General features: G+C 43.3%; 2 protein-coding genes and 1 long non-coding RNA gene across 10 annotated transcripts in view; 2 read left to right on the plus strand and 1 right to left on the minus strand.

Annotated features, from left to right (window-relative positions):
* Window positions 1–444: 444 nt before the first annotated feature.
* Window positions 445–10,568, plus strand: LOC125716918 (uncharacterized). Its single transcript, XR_007384435.1, has 6 exons — window positions 445–909; window positions 6,864–6,946; window positions 7,507–8,534; window positions 8,790–8,876; window positions 9,425–9,519; window positions 9,600–10,568. It is a non-coding gene; the product is annotated as an uncharacterized LOC125716918 (long non-coding RNA).
* On the minus strand, window positions 5,041–6,866 carry LOC125716917 (protein FAM43A-like). Its single transcript, XM_048989753.1, has one exon. It carries the CDS (start codon window positions 6,691–6,693, stop codon window positions 5,659–5,661), a length of 1,035 nt encoding a protein of 344 aa, XP_048845710.1. The 5' UTR covers window positions 6,694–6,866; the 3' UTR covers window positions 5,041–5,658.
* Window positions 10,569–11,923: 1,355 nt separating the features above from the next.
* Window positions 11,924–22,422, plus strand: part of LOC125716348 (polyamine-transporting ATPase 13A3-like) — a 35,108-nt gene continuing 24,609 nt past the window's right edge. For 5 of the 8 annotated variants that reach the window (XM_048988537.1, XM_048988542.1, XM_048988541.1 and 2 more), the window contains exons 1-2: window positions 11,924–12,137; window positions 18,315–18,386. The gene's annotated coding sequence lies outside the window, so the exon portion shown is untranslated. Of the gene's footprint in view, window positions 12,152–18,213; window positions 18,387–22,422 lie in introns of all 8 variants that reach the window. The other 3 variants (XM_048988539.1, XM_048988538.1, XM_048988540.1) reach the window with 3 other exon arrangements.

Raw genomic sequence — 22,422 nt, forward strand, 5'->3', positions numbered from 1 at the left:
TGAGGTTTTGTTGTCTTTTAACATGTTTCGTGTCATCTGCAGGATTTTTTCCATATTGAATGTTTAATTTTCAGGATCAATTCTAATGTTGATATTGATTGTTTTTTCAGCCATACAGAGAACAGGACACGAACTGGTACCGGGCAGCGGTTGGACCGGCACCAAATATCGGGGTCAACATCAGTATAGAAAAGAAATCACTAGTATCCGCTCTCCCTCTTCCAGAGTGAATCTGGCTTTCTCTCTCATTTTGAGGAGCGACACCACAACATTGACAGAACTTTCTTAGCAAATGCAGCTGGACGGTAGAAAACCGTATCTCATAAACAAGGTCAAAGCCTGTGGAAAAACAAACCGGCCGCAGATGTGTGTATGAATGTGCCTGTCTCTCTCTTCAATGCTTATTTTAATCGGTTTCCCTTGAGGGTTTGTGGGCCTCTGTACATGTTTGTGAGTGCGTATATGTGTGTGTGTGTGTGTGTGTCTTATGTGTGAGAGTGCGTCTGTCCTGCTTGTCACGTTTCCTTCCGCATATATGTGTATCTGTCTAGTTTTGTCTATATGTTGGTTTCTATATGATTTGTTTGGTTGTCTACGTTTCTGAATGTGTACAGGTTTGTGTGTGTATATTCTGTGTATAAATCGTAGCTGTGTATGCATATGTGTCTATGTTTGCGTGTCTGTCTGCGCATTTATCGGTTTGAGACTCTGCACGCCTGTGTGTTTGTGTGCATGTTTGTCCATCTATCTGAATTTCTCCATGGCCTCTCTGTTTGTCTGTCAGAGCATATGTGTGCTTCTCTGCCCGTGTGTTCAGACACTAGCGAGCCGTCTGAATGCTGGCTAGCTCTGCATAGTACCAGGGGACGGACACAAAGAAGCGGAAGGGAGGGCGGGACCTGGTACCGGGTAAGTTTTTCGCACGCCCCGGCCTTCTCCCTCTTGCTCGCTCACTCGCTGTTTTGAGGTCTGCTGGCCACACATTCCATTTTGTTTTGTATGTCGCGTTTCTGTTTTGAGCGACACACACTGTGTGTTGAACAGACACATAAAAACACAAGGAAACGCTTTTAGCCGTGACAGTTTCCACACAGAAAAAAAAGAAAATATTTACCTCACACCCTCACTGCTACAGGAAATGGAAAATATTCACAAGGGTAGTCCAGAAAAAAAAGACTGAAACAAAACAGCCTGTAGAACCAAAGTAAAATAGTCACAAAGTAGTCGCAAAGTAAAATAAATACCAAGGTTGCATCGTGCATTTGAACAAATATTTATCGCTCAACTAATGTGTAAACTTAAAAATTTTAGTCACTACTATTACCCTCAGATGCTGGCTAGGTCTTTTGGATTAAAATGTGCAAATTACCTGCATGCACATCAAACCAGCAGCTGTCTGAGTGCTTTACTGAGCCAGTAGTGTGACACAAAATGATTTCTCTGCTCTTTCATTTGATACTGGCCTGTTCTCTTATTTGATACTGGTGACCTGTAATGCTTTCCACTGGGAAATCGGGCAGAACTGCAGCCAGAAGTTTAGCACCTTGTGTGGTGGATTTGGGCGACGCACATGGTGACCACTGCTGGCCGACGGCGACTTAAGAGGCCATGGGGGGGGGGGGCTCTGCGAGACACTAAGAGGGGCTTTTGGATTGGAGCTTGTCATTTTGGATGTGTGCTAAGAATTAAGCCTGCTTGGGTGTAGATGGGGGGGGGGGCAGCATTTCTTATGGGGACCAAGCTAGCAGCCTACAGCAGATTAGCTGAATTGCTCCCCCGTGAGTTATGGAAGGCAGGCACGTAGCCATGTTAACTTTCTGCCCACCCCCTCCCCCCCAGAAAAATAAAAATTTCTCCATCACTGATTAGGCATGTACCCATGTAATTAAAATACAAACTTGAACCCCCCCTCAAATTTTGCTAATCTCCTCAAATCTAAGCCTGCCCCCCAAATGTACACACACACACACACACACACACACACACACACTCACACACAAACACACTTTTCTCCATAGCCCCATAATATAAGGTAGCACCTTCATAGAACATTCATACGCAACATGTAAGTATACATTAACATCCTAACATCCCTGGGGAATGCCATGGAATATACATTAATATACATTAATACATTAATATACATCAATAACACACATTACATGATTATTCAATTATAATGTTTGTTAAATTTGTTGTATTATGTTGTATATTACAGCTGTAAGGGATGTTAGGATGGTAAGGTATACATACATGATGTTTATGAATGTTTTATGAATACTTAATGAAAACATTATGATGGTGTACTGAACGTTTTATGAATGCAATATAAAAGCATTATAAAGGTGCAGTTAATGTAAATGTTACCTAATATAATATAATAAATAATATAATAATTGCATTAATTTATTATAAATATATAATAAAGGCTATATTGAAAAGAAATATTCAATAGCCAGTATTCGTATACTCAGAACAAACAAGCAAATCAAGCACTTGTTAGTCTGACCTTATGGCTCATAATCTTCTTGAGGAACCAGTCATGACTCTCAACAGCAAGAAAAGTTCATTGCGATGGCAAAATAGTACGTCCTGATTGCAAAATTACAACCCGTAACGGTATGATGGCCAGAAATAGTTCTGCGGAAATAGTCACTCTCCGTAGCCAAATTTTTTCGCAATAAACTCCTTCTCTTTGCCTCTCCATCTCATAGGCTCATGTGATCATGCAACGTGTATGTCAACATTGCTGGGCTGCCGCAGGACATGCTTTGCATGCCTATCTGCATGTGCTTCATAGAAAATAATCCATCCTTTTCATTGGCTTCTGCAGTGACAGGCAGACGTGCAAATGCATTGATTGTCACTCGCACATAATTCAGGGGCTGGTAAATAGGTGAATGTCCTGTATATGGTTTTGATGTATAATGAACATGAGGTTAAATACAGTGAGAGGTGGAGATTTCAGGTTCAGAAAGTACAAATCCAGACCATGGTTTTGTTTCAACCAACCAGTTGAGCATAAAAAGTCAGTCATATAGTACTCAAGTGGTTGGTTGAAACAAAATCCTGGTCTGGATTTTTACTTTCTGGACCTGAAATTGCAATCTCTGCATGCAGTAGTGATGCAATATTATAGACATACAGACGCTCCTCTACTTACGAATGAGATACGTTCCGAACGGCCGTTCGTAACCGGAAATGTTCGTAAGCCGTTATTCAACATCCTTTTAAGGGTACTCGCTAGTACAAAGAACTAGGATGCCGGGAGTACGTACGCTACGCTGCTGCGCGGCGGGAGTAGCGGCCAGAAGTCGTGCTGGGAGCATCTGTACTTAGGGTACTTTCAAAAAATGCTTCATTATTGCCGTCCTTTAAGGCCATGGAAAGGAACTGCAGAAATGTTCAAGGAAATCCAAATATATGATACGGTTTGTATTTTAATGTTATTGGGTTACCAAGATTTACACCCAAATCCAATCCTATGCATTTGCAGTCACATAAATGGCTGCCAGTGATTAGCCAATCTGGTTATTTTGAGCTATGATGTACACCAAGAAGAGAGTGTGGGTCTCTCCTGCAATTTGTGTGTTACGCTTTAAAGGGGTGCATGTGAAATCGCCTCGTTTCGGAATGCCTCGCGTGACATTTCAAGTCTGGTCTGTCTCACGCAGGCCGTCGTCTTCAGCGACGTTAAAAACTCTCTTCAGTGTAATTACACTGGATGGCATACAGAGGGCGTAGCCATGCTGTGACGGACGATTGTTCCAGCGGACTTGTTCCACCTACAAAGCAGCTTCTCCTTCATTTTTGTGCTGGAGGCAGGGGGTGGGAGGGTGGATCATTTAAAGTAATTGCCCTGTTTACAGCAGAAGTCCGTCCTGTGGTTTTCATCTCAGTTATAGACAGGCTGCAAATATAGTAAAGTTTTGTGAAGCAGGTTTCGGTTTAGCGTTGATCTGCCATAAACTTGGGGATCTCTGAGCACAGCTGGGAAGAGGATCCCCCCCCCCCCCCCCCCCCCCCCACAGCTGTATTGTATATCTGACATTGTGATTTTTCAGCAGTCGGCAGGTTTATTTTGTTTTTGTAAATCTTCGAACTGGAAATTCTTTGTAGGGGGACATAAAGTTTCAAATTGATTTTTATGGAATTGTAGCAGAGACACTTAGCTTTTTAAGCAGATTTTCTTTCCAGAACGACTTTTTGTACCAGGAGCGAGAAATGCGAAAGGTTAAGTTCTGCCTGACAAAGCTGTAGTTGGAGCAGAATCTCCAGAACCCTGGTTGTGCTCGTTTTTCCTCTGACGGGGGCAGGGTGAGGCCTATCTTGTGTAGCAGCTACCACCGTAAATCTGAGAGTGGAACCTGAATTACCAATGCCATCCTCTCCCTTTCTGTTCCATGTTTCTATATACAAAGCCACATATAAGACCTATCGTCTTAGTGTCATGTCTGAATCACCAAGCTAGTCAGGGATATAGGCAACACGGCTGGGCTTTCTGCTTAGGGTGAAGGTTAGCAGGAACAGCCTTAGCGCCAGTCACACTGCACAGAGTCTATCACCGATCAGTGTTCATGCTTGTCTCCGAAGAACCCGAAAAGCCCAGAGGGCAGCTGCTGACGCTCTCTGATTGGTCAGTGGCACAATGAAGTTTCCAGAACTTGTCTGCCACAGCAAATTGACCACAGGTGAACAAACGCATTCTTGCCTGATGGTTTATTCTGACAAGCTAGGGGATAAATATATATTTTTTTTAATCTTTTCAACTATTGAAACATTCAGTTCAACAATAATTCCCCTTTCTTCAATAAATATTTACTTGTCCTAAAAGACTGATAAAAATATATTTGCTTCTGTTTCCTCACAGGAGTAGAGCAACATGACAATTGTATGTGGCAATATTTTAAATCATACCTGGTCTCTTCAATATCACAGTTCATTATGGGTACTAATGAAAGAAAAACAAATATGGAAAGTCCCCAAGAAATGAAGAATGCCACATAATTTACTAACATGAAAAAGTTCTGAACAAATGTAAAAGATTATTTAAATTTTTTTATTTGTCATTGGTCCAGAGAAAACATACACTTTATATAAAAAACAAACATTTTATCATACATACAATTAATTACTATGTACATAATAATACTTTAGCGTGTTTCCTTTTGCACAGCAAAGATAAAACATTTATTTTTGGAAAGAACATTTATCATGCCACGATGTGTTTAACGACGCAACACTCAAAGACGGTACAGAAAGGTTAAACTCACAACAGTGAGTGATGAAGACGTCGATTTCTCACTGGTAAAGGTTGCAAATTAAAAATTACAGTTATGAATTGGGTTCTTCGGGGAAACGGTTTAACTCAGCATATTTTTAAGCGCAACAGGTCAAGGTATCAGCGTTAAATTCCACTTTTAGAGATTCACCTGGGCCACCGCTTCGCAGCAGTAGTAGATTTTGCCAAAAACTGTAGTGCCATTGTGTATTTTAAAATAAAATAAAATTAATCGTAACATAAGTTATTGTCTTTAGAGTTCATATTTTCAAGTGATTTTTTGTGGAGGCACGTAAAGGACTTTAAGATGGACAGTACAAATAGCGTGAGAGGGGAAAACACTGTTTGCACGTTATAGACGTGCATGTTAAGTACAGTCAGCCGATTTCCTGCAATTTTCCTTCAACGTGACCATTAGATAAAGGGATGGGCTCCTGGCCGCTCTCTATGGACGACTCGCTCCCGGTGCTCTCGCCCGACAGGAGCCGGGTAACCCGCAGGTCCGCCTTCAGCGTTTGTACGTCGTTGCCGATGCACATCTCCCCCAGGTCGCTGATGATCTGCGACAGTTCCTGCTTACCGTTGGACAAGCAATCGCTGTCAAAAATATCCTCGCATTCATAGTGCATGGCCTTTTCCTCTTCCTCTTCCCCAACTAAGTCCTCGGTGATGGAGCCAAGTTTTGGTGCGCTGCGGCTGCGCTCCACAGGCGGCTTGTAATAACATTGGCCGTTGAGGAGCTTCCTAATAGGAACCAGAGGGATCGTTTGCTCTCCGATTAGCTGTTGCTGCTGATGCCTGGCATCGTCCCTTCGTTTTAACCTTTTAAACTCGGCCAAAGCGTTAGACGACGTCTGATATAGAAGCAGCGCCATGGCTTTTGCTTTCTCCGGCTTAGACACGAGCACCGCATGACATCTGAGCATCACGGCTTTATGCTTCATCTCATGCCTGTAGATCCAAGCGAAGATCTTGGGAAATCTCGGGTCGGCGACGCAGTAGGTTATCCGGTGCAGTAAATACAAATGTCCTGGTCTCCTCGCCTTGTCGTCGAGATGCACCATCCGGATGCCCTGCGCGCTTATGGTCAGCCGCATCTTCGTGCCGTTCTTTCCCATTTCGCTTTTCTTCCAGATCTTGCTCACGGCTACATCCGTGCAGCTGTCTCCCTTCGACTGAATGGTAGTGGCATTCCCCAAGTAAAGGACCGTATAAGTGGGGTCCTCGTTGGTGATCTTGACCTTTTTTCTCCTGGATTTGAACATACTTCCTACCCGGTTAAGTGCACTCTCCGGGCAGGACTTGGCGAAGGAGGTCAGCGCAGAGTAGTTCAAACTCACGGCATATCCCTTCTGCTTAGCCTGTTTGTCTTCCTCTATAAGCTCGAATTTGTTCTTCTTCCACGGCAGCATTATCTAGTGTTCTGTAAACTATTATGCAAAAACACAAGTTTCAGAGGATGTTCTTGCAGTCCTCTTATTGTGTAATGCAGGAATATTATCTATAAAGTATCTAACGCATCTCCATATGAACTGTTGTTCCCCATTTCTTCCTTCTGTCCTGCACACTCCTCCACTGACAGCTCACGTTTATTCAAGGCAAACGCGCCTCCGCTGAAGATATATGCTGGGCTGAACCATTTCATCCAGGCTGTAGGGGGACACGGTAAGCAGAAAGAACTCTAACAGAAATCTAGTAGTTACAATTTTTTTCTCCAGAATTCACCGACTGTACCTGAATTTATTATTTATTTATTTTTTCTCTTAAACAATTTATATTTATTCGATATGTTGATCTATTGATCAGTTGATAATAATTATTTTTCGCGGTCTGGGTTTCCTTTGTTTACAGCGGCGCGTGTTTTTCCAAGTGAAATGCAGAAGGTGTGAAAAAAATAACATTTTTTATGAACTTCCCAATTATTCCCCAAAACCTGGAGTTTCAGTTATATTACCAATAAATTTAAATAAATTGATTTAAAATATTTAATGAAAATGCGAGCTTTAAAGTTATGGAGAATATTGTGGGTTTACGCGTGATACTAAGATTACAACGGCTGCTACTGATGTAGACCTGCGATGTGTTAGGAACGAATCGCTGAAGCATTTGATGTTGAAGACCTGTTAATTTTAGTTTTCAATTAGGCTGTATTGTCTTTTTGAAGAGTTTTCCCGCCATCTGTTGGTAAATAATGGGTACTGCATGTGCATTTGTATTTACACTAGGACGCCTTTCTCTACAGTGACGTACAAGCCTTGGAAAGCGTGGGGTCAGATGGCCTTGGCGAAGGGTCTGAAGCCAATCCTGCGGACCACGGTTTTCGAGGTTTTGGGGATGTGCCTTAATTAACTCAGATAGCGACACAGCGCCCTGGTTCATGCTCTAAAATTAAGCTAAAAAGAAAAGATTTACTTCAAATAATATGGATTTATTATTCAATCTCTCCTGTTGTACTCTACTCATATGTGACTAATTTCACTCGAATTGCATTTTCTAGCTCGCTTGTTTGTCACATGCCTGTTTAGACTTTTGAGTAAAGTTTATTACAAAAGAATTGACTGCAAAACAGGACGGTCCTCTTTCTTGCGATAATTGAGAAATGTTCTGTAGAACTATTTAAGGCCTTTCCAGTGCGTGAAATCTGAAGGTTTATTATCATTGTTGTCGTTGTTAAAATAAAATTCTCTGACAGATCGAAAAAGTTCAAATGTTGCCATCGAGTATTTAATATATCGGATTACACAAGAATTCGGCTGATCTGAACAACTGACTTTCAGACTTTACGGCAACGTACGGATGAGGGTTTGCACGACTTTTATCTTAATGTATTTGTGCTTATGCTTATTGAAATTCTTGGTCTGTAGACGACGCCATTGCCAAAAGCTTCTAAGTAACATTGCAAACGAATACATTATGATATGAGTTCCGTCGTAACCTGTTATGAAAATGAACGATTTATGTGATTTCCATATTTCATTGGCCTAAATAAAGACCACACCTTTTAAATGGCCAAACTAAGATCATCAGGTAATGAAATGTACAAAATCACTGAACGTTCCATTTATTTTCATCAGAAATGTTTGTTTCTTCCTAGAAAGACGTACTTTGTGTTTCAGGCATGTTTTCCGTGATAGTTCAGTCCATAAACAACTCTAACAGGATAACCAGGGGGAGTATGGCGCGCACATTCGCACTGATAAGACAATGACGTAAGGGAGCTGAAGACGGGCTGTGATCAGATCACACGTCGAGGGTACATCTGCACGAAACACCAACAGAATAATGTTTTCACTTGTAACAGTCAACAGAACATTAGTACATTTATTTATTGTGTTTGAATCATTGTATTAAGGAATTACTGTGTTTTTTCTACTTTGAAAAATATAAAATGTCTAATATTAGCCAACCTACTGCACTAACATTAATTTTTTAAATAAACAATTCTAGAATTATATGAATAATTAATCCAGAATCAGTAAAGTGCGTCTTAATATTTATAATGTGACAGGCTGAAGTTATCAGGGGTGGACTGACAACAAAAAGCAGCCCAGAATTTTCTGTGAAGCGGCCCGATTTCATGTTGGACACCCTCATGGTACATTTTGCCACTGACCAGCCCTCATTCGACCGGCCAACCAGGAAGCACTTCTGGTTGGCCAGCCCACCCCTGGAAGTTGCTTAAAAAAGAAAAAGAGGATTTAGAAATTTTGAATCAGATTAATGAGTAAACGAGACAATGAAATATTGTTACCTCACACCTTGAGGACTTGGAGGTTTGAATCCCATCTCCACTCTGTGTTTTGTGGGGTAACATGGGTTTCATTGCACAGTCTGGCTAAATGTATTTTAGGCCGGGTTGTACTGTCTGGCAGGGGGAGCAAAAACATGGACTGACTGTGGATCCCCGGGGACTGGATGGGATTATACTGTTTTGGGCTAATAAGCATCTTTAATTTGCCCGCAGTGCATGGTTGTGTGTGTCTGTACTCTGTATGCTGTCCTGGGAATTCATCCAGGGTGAACTGCAGCCTCGTGCCCTATGCCAGTGCCTCCCAACACGGTCCTTAGGTACCCTCAGACGGTCCATGTTTTTGCTCCATCCCAACTCACTGCTAAACAGTCCACATTTTTGCTCCCTTTCAGTTCCCAGAAAACATGGACTGTCTGCTGTGGGAAACACTGCTGTATGCTGCATAGGATATAGCTGGCAAACCCAGAGACCACGGCCAGGATACATGGTTAGCGATTGGATATTTAGCTTTTAAGACCACAATAAATGCAGAGGTTTTGTATAACATTTCTGTACTCTTCACTGCAGAATGACAAGGAATGATTGAACTGTTTCTTGTACGGATTGTCATCGTGTACGGCTCCGGAAATTTTTCAGAGGCCACACCATATGTTTTTAAAACTGCATTTATATTTCTATGGCAACCATACCAAGTGCAGAATAGTAATTACTGCTATGGACTTTATCTTATTTTAATAGGACCAAATGGACATCATGAAAACATAACCAATAGTACATTATGCTACAACCACTAACCTTGCCAAACATTAAACATTTTTTAAAGTTTGACTAAACAGAAGAGGATTGCTACCCTAGTTGTTCTGGCAGAAGATATCCAAGAACAAGGGGAAGCAGGAGACAATCAAAAACCAGTCAAGCAAAGGGCAGAAGTGCCTTTATAATGTTAGGGAGGACCACCAACTCATCCGGCAGCGCCTCATGAATCGAAGGATTCACATCAAGTGACCTTCAAAGAGATTGGGAAACTTTAAGTGGTGTGAAGCGCACAGTGAGGATGATTTGAAATAGGCTCCTAGAACCACAAAGCAAGTCCCACAAAGCAAGGCAGAAGTCCTTCATCAATGAGAAGCAGACAGGAGCCATGCTGGAGCTTGCAGAAGACCATTTTCTCTCATGAGTTTCAGCTCTGCCCAACGCCTAAATTTCTGATGATTAGACAAAGACTTGGAGAAGCTACAAGCCCCGGTGTATGGCGTCTACTGTAAAAATTGGGTGGAGTGTTGCTGATGATCTAGAGGAGCTTCAGCGAGGCTGGGATTGAACAGGTTTGTCTCTGTGAAGGACATATGATTCAAGCAATATTTAAGGTTATCTTGAAAAAATACTTGCTTACATCTGCTCAGACCATGTTCCCCAGCAGGGTTTTCCAGCAGGACAATGCTCCACGCCAAATATGCTGGTCAGAGGTGGACAGTTCAGGTCCAGAAAGGAGAAATCCAGACCAAGATTCTGTTTCAACTTTTTTCAGTTTGCATCAATCACTGTACAACAAAATTGTATTTTTTATTTATAATTTTCTGCAAATTAATGACAATATTTTTGTTTGGATTGGAATTTGGAATGAAATGCGCTCAAAAATTTATAAACGAATATGAAAATGTATAAATGTGTAACAGCAGGGAAACTATGGTGTCCTCATTTTCCCCAGAGCTGCATAGCATATGAATATAACTTGCATTTCATTTCTATCTTTGTACGACGAGCTACGTTTGTTATCATTCACAAACATAAAAAATTCGCTACGTTTGATTAGTTTAAGGAAAGATGGGAATGAAAAATGAAAGCCATACGAACAAAGACAGCAACTATAAATTTGGAGCGAAACCATGAGGAGTGACAGTCGGTAATCGAGCACTTTGCAATAAAATTAAAACTATGGCTTATAGAAGACACTCTTCAAATTACTTAATAAAATCACTTAATAAAAGGCATCGGAGTATAAATAGCCCACTACCATCCACTTCTGAAGTGTGGAAAAAATCTGCTTTGTCGCCATCAGTGACCGGTTGACACCATTCAAGATGTAGGTTTAAATTGAACCACTAGGTGGAGATATTCCACAATTATGACGATTTAGGTACAGGCGCAGTGTCGATTTCCATATTTGTACTATGAAAACTGTCATTGTAATCGTATATGCTAAACTTGTATTTAAACCTAATATGGTATGCGCCGGGGGTGGTTGCATTACCGGATTTTGCTGCTTTTGGCAATAGCTGGGCAAAAAAAGTTACAGAGAATTATGAAAGGCATATATAAAATAAACTACATTCATAATCCATCAAGCTGTTTGCTTGGTCAGGTCTACCTGACCACATTCTGTTTAATGACACTGAAAACAATATTCTTGAGAGTGTTGATTTAGTTACTTCAGTACTAATAAATACCAGGGTATCGAACCAATGAAATTTTCTATGTGCACTAAACGAAAAGGCTTTGAAAGCGAATTTTGAATTTGCTTAAGTTCCGTAGTAATATCCTAGTTCCGTAGGTTTCATCTGAAAACCCAAGCAAACTGCAGATTGCCGTTTTCGCTTCGTGTTGTTTATTTTAAACTGCTTAATCCCACGTGTATGATTCGTATGCACGAAGAGCTGCTGCAGTTATGAAAATATAAAATAACCACATGCATTGTAAATTGACTCATGTGTGGCTGCATTAAAGCGTTAATACATACAGAGTAAGAATGAAGAGAGAACATTATAATGGAGCGTAAGTTAAAATCATACTTATGAGCAAAAAGACACATTATACATGACAAGTGCAATTTTTGCCTCTTGGGGTGCTTAAGTGACCTCACATCCTGCCTCTTACTTCCTCCAACTAGGGTTTTCAAGCCAGTTTGAGGCAGTAACTCGCAGCACACTTTCTTCCCTCGCTGATTGACAGCGTTGCACACGCACCTTCGCTTTGTGTTGCGTGTGAGTGCATCGCTCACGCCACCAAATGCAATTGGTTTTAAAACACTTTTTTTCTTGTCTTTTTTAAGCTTCTCGGACACAGAATGCTTCGCAGGTGATATTTGACGTGATCGGGTGGTCCCGGGTGAGTTTTTCCCCGTAAGTTTATCCTCTGCCTAAGGACAATGCGCTTAGGGGGGTGGGAGTCTCCGGTGGGCGCCGGCGTGCATGAGAATGTGGGCGCTTTGATGTGCGCGCTTCTGTCACTCGGATAACGGGATCTTTTCGCTCAGATGCTTCTATGTTCCTGCGGTGCAAGACGGTTGTGTAAAATATAACCGAGAGTTTAGTTAAAGTCTTGCTTTCTTGTCTTGATTTTTGTTTGTTAATGTAAATATTGTGATTTCCCTGAAAACCCACAAACTTGTTCCATGACGGAAACTTTGTATCTATTAGTGTTGACAAGGATGCTTCGCACACCTGTTTTTGAGAAGTTCCGATCGGTCAGCGTCTTAAGAAAGCGCAACGAGACGTTGTAGACGTTTGAAAATGCAATGGGGGGGTTCGTCGTGAGAAATAACGCGTATCTATGACATTTTGGAATTCAGTTCAAAGTCACGTTTAAGATCACATTTGCGTGTTTCTGTAATAGTCGTGTAAACATTTGTATAACACGATGAACGGCTGTTAATATTGCTTTTTGTTATTGGTCTTATGCTTACTGCAAATTTATTGCATACAGCATTTCAACATACACTAGTGCTCGATGTTGCTTCACGTTAAGGGATAGAGTTTAAATCAGACTTGACTTGACTTGCTCTGAATTCACTTCATTCCTGTCACCTACTGTACATTCCTGATGAAATGCAATTTTGTTGTGCACACATACTGACGGGTATCTGCGTTGTACTAATGACGAGGCTGAACGAAAAAGCATTGTAGAGTATGTAATATTATTATAAATCAATCAATCTATCGGCTCCTTATCCAGTACGGTGTTGCGGGGGAAGCTGGAAAATAGGGAAGAAGACAGGGCACCCCCTAGGTGGGATGCCAGCCCATCACAGGGTACACATCATTAGAAATTCATAGACGCTGCTTACTCTAAATGCATGCATTTGGGCTTCAGGTGGAAACTGGAGTATCTGGAAGGTATATGCAAACTCTACACACAGACACACACACACACACACAGACACAACTGAGGCAGGATCGAATCCTCATCACTCAGGTATGAGTGAACATGATTATTATTATTATTATTATTATTATGTACAAAGGGTGCACAATTGGCTTGTCTAACATTCTGAAGGTTTTAACGTTAAGTGAAAGTAAGCTACTTTTAAAGGGTATAGTTAAATTATGAATTATTATTATGGGGTGTCAAGTAGCATAAACTCATGGTTCTTAAATCCAAACTACCGGTCCAAACTATACACATGCAGATTTTTGTAATGTACTTATAAAACAAACTTTTAAAGACCTGAATTGTGTGAAACTGAAATAGTTATGATGCAGGCATTGTCCGTGTTTAGTTTGCACCGTATAAAATACTGGATAAAAGTCTTATCAAACCAAAGAAAATGATGCTTAAAGGTATTTATTTGGGGTGTTTTTTCTGTGGCTTTGCTCAGAAAACCCCTAACATTTAAATATGTACAAATAAGCAGTAAGATAACAGAAAGTCACAAGAATGTCTTCTGTTCTCCAAAAAGTTGCTGATACCTTGTTGGTTGGCCACCGTTTTGGTTCCGAAGCCACCCCAGTCATGCAACGTACAGTATTTGTTAAATTTCACCACCAAAATGACTCCAAAAGGTGTTATTTATCCAGACAAGGTGGGTGAGGTCGGGACATACATATTCGGGTGACTTCAGTAGAGGTTTCGAAATGGTTATGCTGACAAACCTTGACAGATACAATAAAACAAAAGGTACGTAATAATAATTTAAACACAGTTTCATTCTGCAGCTGTAGATGTTTTGCATTGTGCTGTAAACAAACTGTGTTCCCAAATATTGAGTCTTTTATATTGTAATGTTTGAAAGAACTTAGATAATGTATCTCATTATTACTAGAGGCAAAAGGCATGTGATCATTGCGGAGTATTCGGGGTCTGTGCATCTTAAATTCTCGCTAATTTGGTTTTGGGTAAGTTGCCTTGGATAACCTCCTCTTTTTCATTTGTAACATATTTAACATGTACGATAAATCTCCGAAAATCAGAGGGGATGTTACACAGGGATGCTTTCAGCGAATGATGTTTCTTATTTATAAAGGAGCCCCCACTATCTCGATTTGCCTCGTATGCTTATGCTAGATAATAAATACGTTTCGGGAGAAGACAAAGTGACACAGACTACAGGCATGGCAAGGTTCACAGTCATACAGCAAATTCGGTTTTTCGTTCCGTTCAATTTTCTGTTTCCATCGCAACAAAGTCTCTGGGAGTCATCTTGCCATCGTTCGTACTGCCTTGGTTCAATGGGCATCATGTGGAACGATTTCAAGTTAACATGCTTATCAGCACCAAGTCTGGTTCATTTCTTATCAGAATATGAGTGAAGCTAATATGGGGAAAAAATGACAACTTGTCCCTGAATCTTAATAACAAGGTTGTTGTGTTTAGATACTAGGAAACTGCTGAATGGATTTTGAAGCTCGTAGCAGGACGCCACTATGAGATATAATGAAAATGAAACTCGAATGTTCTACGTCGGTTTCACCATTGATTTTTTTTGGCCCAGCTTGTACACGTCGTTTTCCATTTTTCCTCAGGCTGTCTGGCTGATAGAGGAGCCGATGCTGATTTTATTTCCCTTTTAAGCTGAATGTACAGAAAACCGGAGGCAGGCTGCAGTCACTGTGTTGTGAAAGAACAGTCTGGTAATCTTATGCCAGAGAAGAGCCGTCTTGCTCTGCAATGTTAGTTGGACCTGTCAGCCATTGACAGACAGAGCCAGATTAGATTTACTAAACTACTGTAGAAGATGTTCCTTTCTGTAATTTATTCACTCAGTGAGTTACTTTGCCTCTAGCCATTTTACCTCATAAGACACGGTCTGCCGTCCCTAACACTAAGCACACTCCTGCCGAACCTTGGTCTCACCAGAACAACTTTCACGAGTGTCTTGGGGGTTGAAAATCAGTGGACTGGAATCACTGGGGCAATTTTGTCATGAGCCAACTTGTGACGGGCAGTGCAGACACGGAGGTGGTGAGCCCTGTCATTAAATCCCTCCGAAATCATAAAACGTGTCAGGATACCGCATCATCTGTGGTGCAGCCGGGAGTTAAGGAGGAGGGCAGCGATAGCACTGGAAGTGTATAGCGTGTTCCGGCAATTCCCTTCGTCAGCTCTGTTTCTGTCAGACGCTGCGAGTGCCCTGCTGATATCCGCCCAGAACTGGGTGAGAGAGTAACACCGGTTTACCCTGAGGGCTGAAATCGATCCACACCCAGAGATAACAGTCTCATTTATGGAAATAATGTATCCTGCCGAAATGACACTGCTCAGGTTGGCCAATGGTTTGCACAATACCCTTATGCAACAAAATAAGGAATCCAATTGGATTTAAGATTAAGTATATATATTTATTTCTAGTATGTCCGGCTCCATGGTGTTGACTGGCCCGCTGTCAATATAGAACCGTCTGTCAAAACATTGAAATGGGGAATAAAACGAAGTGAAAAGGTTTGTTGAGGTAGAGATCAGGCAATGGAATAGTATAAATCTTTTTTTGGGTTCCCAGGGTTCCATGTGCGTGGAGTTTGCATGTTCTCCCCGTGTCGTGGGGGGGTTTCCTCTGGGTACTCTGGTCCCCCCCCCCCCAATCCAAAAACATGCTGAGGTTAATTGAAGTTACCAAATTGCCCATAGGTGTGCATGTGTGATGAATGGTGTGTGTGTGTGTGTGTGTGTGTGTGTGTGCCCTGTGATGGTTTGGCGCCCCATCCTGCCTTGTGCCAGGATAGACTCTGGACCCCCCCATGAGCGGTTACAGAAAACAGATGGATCAGATCTTCATTGTTACTGTTCATAGAGCAGCAAAGATTCATTTAGCAGCATTCCAGTGAAGTAAAAACATATGCAAAAGTGCAAATAACACATGAACAATAGGGTTGCAGGGACACGCGCACGGTCTAGATGTGAACATGCACACATCGACTGTACAAGAAATATAAGAAAAGGTCTTGGCTTGTTTCCTGCCTTTTGCCCGCAGATATGCTCTGGGTCTGCAGCAGTCCTGCATAGGACAAGCGAGTATAGAAAATGGATCGATGGATGGATATAAGTGAAAATGTAGAGCAAATTACATACATTATCCGGTATACAGAAATAATGTTTTAAATAGTGTGAAACTGACAGCAGAATGATTGCGGCATGATAAGATGTCACTGTATTCAGTGCTCAGCAAACTTCAGGATATAACCCTGACAGCTGTGGGCAAAAAGGTGTTTTTCAGTCTGGTTGTGTGGTGTGATACTGGGAGCTCCAAGGTAGCAGTGGTTGGTGTTGATATGATCAGGAAATCTTGCAACTCTGATGCAAGTGCTGCCGAAGGCGAAAAGTGATATGAGATTCTGAGGGATTTCTAACTGCAAATCCCTGTCTATGTCAGTCGTGTTTAGTGTCACCAGTCTATGTGTCCATTTCCCCCCCCCCTCTCAGTTTTGTGTATATTCTGCTGCACTCTGTAAGCTTCCAGTTTACAGGAGGCATGTGTCATTTATTCTTGCAAAGGTGGACTCGCAGTCGATTTCTTTTTGTTTTCCGAGTTGCATAAATCTGACTTTTAAAATGTCAGCACAAAGTAGTAATAGCACAATAAATTAATTTAATTATTTGTGCGTAGTGACTGAGACATAAACCTTTACGCCGGTTTGTAAGGCCCTTCTTTAGCTTGTGGTGGAGGTTACGAAGTTTCTTAGGCAGACGGCACGCACTGCGCACATCCACAGAATTCACTCTTATGCCTTCGAGGACTTCGCATGCATACGTATGTGTGTCATGGAGTAGCTCACATGCTTATATGACACCTATGATGTAATAATGTGGTAAATGCCATTTATCATTTGTTTTATTGTAGTAGAAAAGCTATGATGTCCTGTCAAGCTAATAACTTAATTTTTTATTTATCCGTTACTCTTTAAGTCAGCCTAATAGAATGTCCCTGTTTGTGATTGTCCCACAATTAACGACGATCACAGGTAAGGCATGCGGGTGGATGAGGTGTCAGCTATTACTCATAAGGTGATCATTTGTTCATTATTTACTAATTGATGTGAAGCTGCATGTTGCTCAATCAGGCTTGGCTTCGACAGGCTTAAAAAGGTTTTGTTTCAGGGATTAGTGTGCGAATAAAGAGGATTAGTGGCGATGGGGTGCGAGGTTTTGCGAGTCTCCAGTATGCACGCACTAGACAGTGTGCAGCAGTAATTTTACGTTCGGGCTGACGGTTCCCAGCCTGAATTTATGTGGCGTGGGGTTATTGAGTTACACTTTGCCGGTGCTTTCTCACCTCGTCTGCTTGCATGTGAATACGCCCTGCGGTAGTCGGGCCCCTTGGTGATCATATCGGATAGACTGGGCACCGTCTTTCCATTGAGTCTGCTATTATAACTTGCTAATCTTGTCAGCAAATCAGAAATGAGACTTCATTGCACTAACAGTTGGGTAATTATATGCTATAAACACAAATAACATAATGATAGGACCTGGTCAGATACCCTTTGAGATAAATTCTGCCCTGAATGACATTCCCGGGACACTGGTCTGGACACTGGTCTGGACACTGGTCTGGAATACCAGTTTAGATTTGCTTGTGCATCTGATTCACTGATAATAGGGCTGAATTTGAGTTCTGAGGGAAAAGTGCTGAGTGTGAGTCACATTCCATCCATCCATCCATCCATCCATCCATCCATCCATCCATTCATCCATCCATCCATCCATCCATCCATCCATCCATCCATCCATCCTGGCAGACTCAGGTGACCCAGCACTTTACTGGGGCCTTTTACTGGGGCCCTTGAATATGTAAAATTGGGTGGGGGGTGACATTTTATCAAGGACCCCAGAATTTCTCCTTATATCCCTAACCCTACACAGAGTTGCAGGGGTCCAGAGGCTCTCAGGAGCCTCAGGAGCAAATCAGGGAATAACCATGAACCGACTCGTAACGTAAACTGTTCTCCGTTCCCTTGTGGTGTCTTGACAGGCCTGCTGATGCACCGCTGCATGGTCTGAGCATGGTGCTGCTTCGTTTTTTGGACGACTGACCGGCAGGCCACTTCTTTTCTGGTGTTTTTCTTCCCCCAGGAGCCTCCTGCTTGACGCGCAGGGGAAGAGAGCACTGTCGCAGCTGTAGAGCCTCGGGCTGTGGGCGGGGCGGTAAGCACAATCGCCGCACTCTGATTCGCCGGCCAGCGGCTGTCAAAAAACCTGTCCGTCTTTCTGCTTCTCTCGCACATTCCCAGAAAGGTGCTTACGCGGGCAACGGAGATAAAACAGGCCAGCATGACGGTCTGGGTAGCCTGGAGTGTATCCCAAAGAAGCCCAAAAGCACCGTTTGTAAAACTTCAATAAAGACAGATATTTAACTATGTGTGGTGAACTTTATTTATCTCTGTTATGTAAGGTGCTATAGCTCTGTGTGTTAGTGGAGTTTGCGGTGCTTATTTGAGTTTCCTCTGGGTCCTAAGACATGCAGTTGTACAAATAGGTGTCTCTAAATCTCCTGCAGTGTGTGATTGTGTGTTTGTGGATGTATCTCCTTGGCAGTAGACTGGCATCCAGTCCAGGGTTCCCCCTACCTCAGTGTTTCTCAACCTGGTCTTCGGGGGGCCCCAGACAGTCCTCATTTTTGATCTCTCCCAGCTCCCCTGCCAAACAGTCTCCGGGCCCCGGGCCGGGTTGGGAAGTACTGTCTTACCTCATGCCCTGACCTTCCCAGCATAGGTTCCAGGGCCACCATGACGCTGAACTGGAAAAGCGGATATGGGTGGGAGCAGAGGAGGATAGTTCAGGTCCAGAAAGTAAAAATCCAGGCCAAGATTATCAACCAGTTGAGTACTCTGACTGTGACTCTTTATGCTGAACTAGCTGGTTGAAACTAAACCTTGGTCTGGATTGTTACTTTCTGGACCTGAAATTGCCGAGAAGGCACGTGGCCAGCCCAGCCTGGGACAGCTTACGCTGCATCTCTCCTGCCCAGTTATGTTCATGTTCCGTTCTTTCAGTGGAGAATTTTAATTAAAATGGATGTTATAATAATGTCATAACCGTGGAGCTGGGGGTTAAGGGCTCAGCTGGGGCTGAGCTCAAACTGACTACCTTCCGATCGCAGCCACAGGGCCTGAGCCCGCTGAGCTGCTCGCTGCTGTTCGGTTATGATGGCTTTGCTGACAAACTGTATTGCCGCCCTCAGCTGGACTGTCATCACATCCAGGGAGCCTCCCTGCCTTTTGCCCTGTGCTGCATGGCATAGACTCCAGGCTTACTTGTGACTTTGTACTGGATGAATAGTTGGAAGGGCAAGTAAACCGTGTGACCCCAGGGGCTATTGATGCGTTGGGGGCCAGAGTTTAGGCGCATTCATCCTGGCTCCCGGTACTGGGGAGACTGACCAGGGGGGTTATAGCATTAAGAACGCAGTGATGAACAATCACAAGAAAAATTACCTACAAATAACTTAATGCAAACAGATGAAACCATTAATAAAAGCCAGAGCTACATCTATGTTTTTTTTAAAAAAAAAACAAAAGGCTGTATCAAAGTTTTTCAAAAGCAAACAGACAAGTGGACTGTTTGCCCTGCCTCCGGTGTGGTTTATTCCACGGCCCATGTGATTCACCGGCTTAATGCAGCCAGAAGCGTCTGCTAGTAGGGGAAGAGTGAGAGCGTGTCGTTACCCCCGCCCCCCCCCCCCCCCCCCCCCCGGCCCGGCTGTCTGATTCTCCCCCACAGCGCTTGACACGGTCACCACGTCCTGTTCACGCCGGCGTGCTCGGACTGTTGCCTGTTCCCTTTTTAATTAAAGCCCCCCTCCCACTGTGCCAGTAAGCGCTGATTCATGGAGACGGGGGCATGCGCTCCAGGCTGCGTGCCCCCAGGGCAAGCGTGCTGCCCCGCTGGGTCTGTGCCTCACAGTTAGCGGGCACAGGTTTACAGGTGTGTGCCTGTGTGTTTGTCTGAATGGGCCTGTGAGTGTGTGTGTGTGTGTGTGTGTGTGTGTGTGTGTGTGTGTGTGTGTGTGCGCGCACACATGGGTTTCAGTGAGAACTTCAGTGATGTGTGGTCTGAGTGAGTCCGGGGATGATTGAGGGGCTTGTGTGTGTTAGAGGGCAAATGAAAACACCAACCCATTTCCAGACACCTCTTGTCCTATTCAGGGTCCCGGGGGGGGGGACTCCACACGTATGGAATCCCAGCAGGCATGAGGCGACATCGTTAATCACTGTACCACCGTGCCGCCCCTAAATAAAAACAGATAGATATGTATCTTGGGGCGCAGTCATTGGAGGGCACTTCCCACAGTACAGCACCCGCAGTTCCAGTTTTTGTATTAAACTAATTTATAGCTCTCGTTATTCAAATTTATTGTTTAGTTGTCCAAGAAAGTGTATGAAAAGCCTCAGAGTGCAAATGCATGTATAAGTTTGAACCAGTAACAGTCATGTTTTTGTCCAGAGCAAAGTACACTTCTTGAGGGTCTTGGGTTAGCTAGTCCTGGTAGCAGTAAGGCATTAAGGACCATGCTGGTGAGGTCACTCCTCTGACTGTGGGATTCTAATCATAAGTATGCCACCCAACCTGCCGAGCCACACTGTGTACTGGGTGGGTGATGTCTTTGCAGTCTAAGGATGACATTTTAAGAGCAGGAGTTTCAGGTTTGCCTCCTCTATAAGGCCCTCCTGGGGGATCTGTCACCTGACTGGTTATGCTTCCCTTCCTGGCGTTCCCCTGCCCCATACCTCCAGGGCTGGGCGTTTAATTCCCGCCCCCAGTTTTGTGTGTAGAGTTTGCATGTTTGCTCCTGTATGGATGTAACTGACAGGCCTGATTTAAGATCACAGCTGCCTGGTTGCTGCATCACAAAGCAACCTAGAAAACATTTGGCCAGCTTGTAACATTTCATGTGATACAGCTTAATAAAAGTAGATCTTTAGCCGTGCATGATGACCTCTATTTAACTCTATTATATAAGATGTTATGCTCCTAGATCTATGGGTGTGGATATGAAACGACATCCTGTCCAAGGTGCTTCTGGCCTTGTGAACTGTGATTTCTGATACGGGGCTCCAAGCTTAAGTGGGTATAGATAGATGTATAAGGACGTTGTGAGATGAAGTGTGACTTTGAGACCAAAAAACAGCAACAAAAATGTGTGTGGCTGATCTGGTATGTTTATATCTATGTTCATTTATTTGCCTGAGGCCTCTGTAACAAAGTCAGTGGAGATGAGATTAATATTAAACTGCTTTGGCTCAGACGCGTGTTCAGCGAAAGGGGGAAGTCCCATGTGCCGTTGCCACCTATGTATGGTCACCACCAGGATCTGACAGTGGGGGTCTTTGGGGTCCTGCGTTTTTTTTGCTCCCATCCCCTCAGTGTTGGCTACTATTCTGGATGTGATTACAGGAAAAAGGAAACATTCTTTTCGACCTGGCAAGGAGGACGGGATGGGACTGGGAGGGTAATTGGGATGAACATAATTATGTCAACTTGAACCCCCCCCCCCCCCACCACCACCACCACCACGCCTCACCTCACCTCTTTCCCGGCATTGATACCCGGACCCCTGTGGGTTGCTCTCCTGAAAGTTGGGGACCTCCCGTGGAATGTGATCCAGCAGAAGCAGTCAGCTTCCGACCAGTGGGAGCGCCGACAGCTGCCGGCCAGGGACGGGCTCTTCCCGCGTCATCACCCCCCCCCCCCCCCCCCCCCACGAGAATTTCCTGAGGCGTGGGAGCCGCGAGAGGCGTTTCCATGTGGCGATCTGCCCCGCCGACCTGCTCCGTCACGCGCACTGCCAGGTCGGGCAAATATTTTGTGCTTGGAGCTCGGTTGGAAAATAGATTAATGACCTCCAGCCGTGTTTAATATATATCGCGGCGGTTTAAAATCTTCGGCATTTCTCGGGTCGGATGAATAATGACATGCTTTGCCCCGGAAATCCTCTAAAATGGCTCCCACTCACTACCTGCAGTGTTTATTTACTTTTTATGATCTATATATAATCAGAGAGGGCTCCTCTCCTCGTAAATATGCTCCTAGAGCATATTTGTCTGCTAGTCTGCTTTTGCTCTGTCATAACAGACATAGTGAACTTATCTGGTCTCACTCAGAGTGTAGTGATGGGTGCCCTACTATGCCACCCACACAATCGCCTTTTTTCAAAGCTTTTTAAAAAGAAATGGAGATGTTG

The sequence above is a fragment of the Brienomyrus brachyistius genome, chromosome 21, assembly GCF_023856365.1.
Source record: "Brienomyrus brachyistius isolate T26 chromosome 21, BBRACH_0.4, whole genome shotgun sequence".
Taxonomy (NCBI): Eukaryota; Metazoa; Chordata; class Actinopteri; order Osteoglossiformes; family Mormyridae; genus Brienomyrus; species Brienomyrus brachyistius.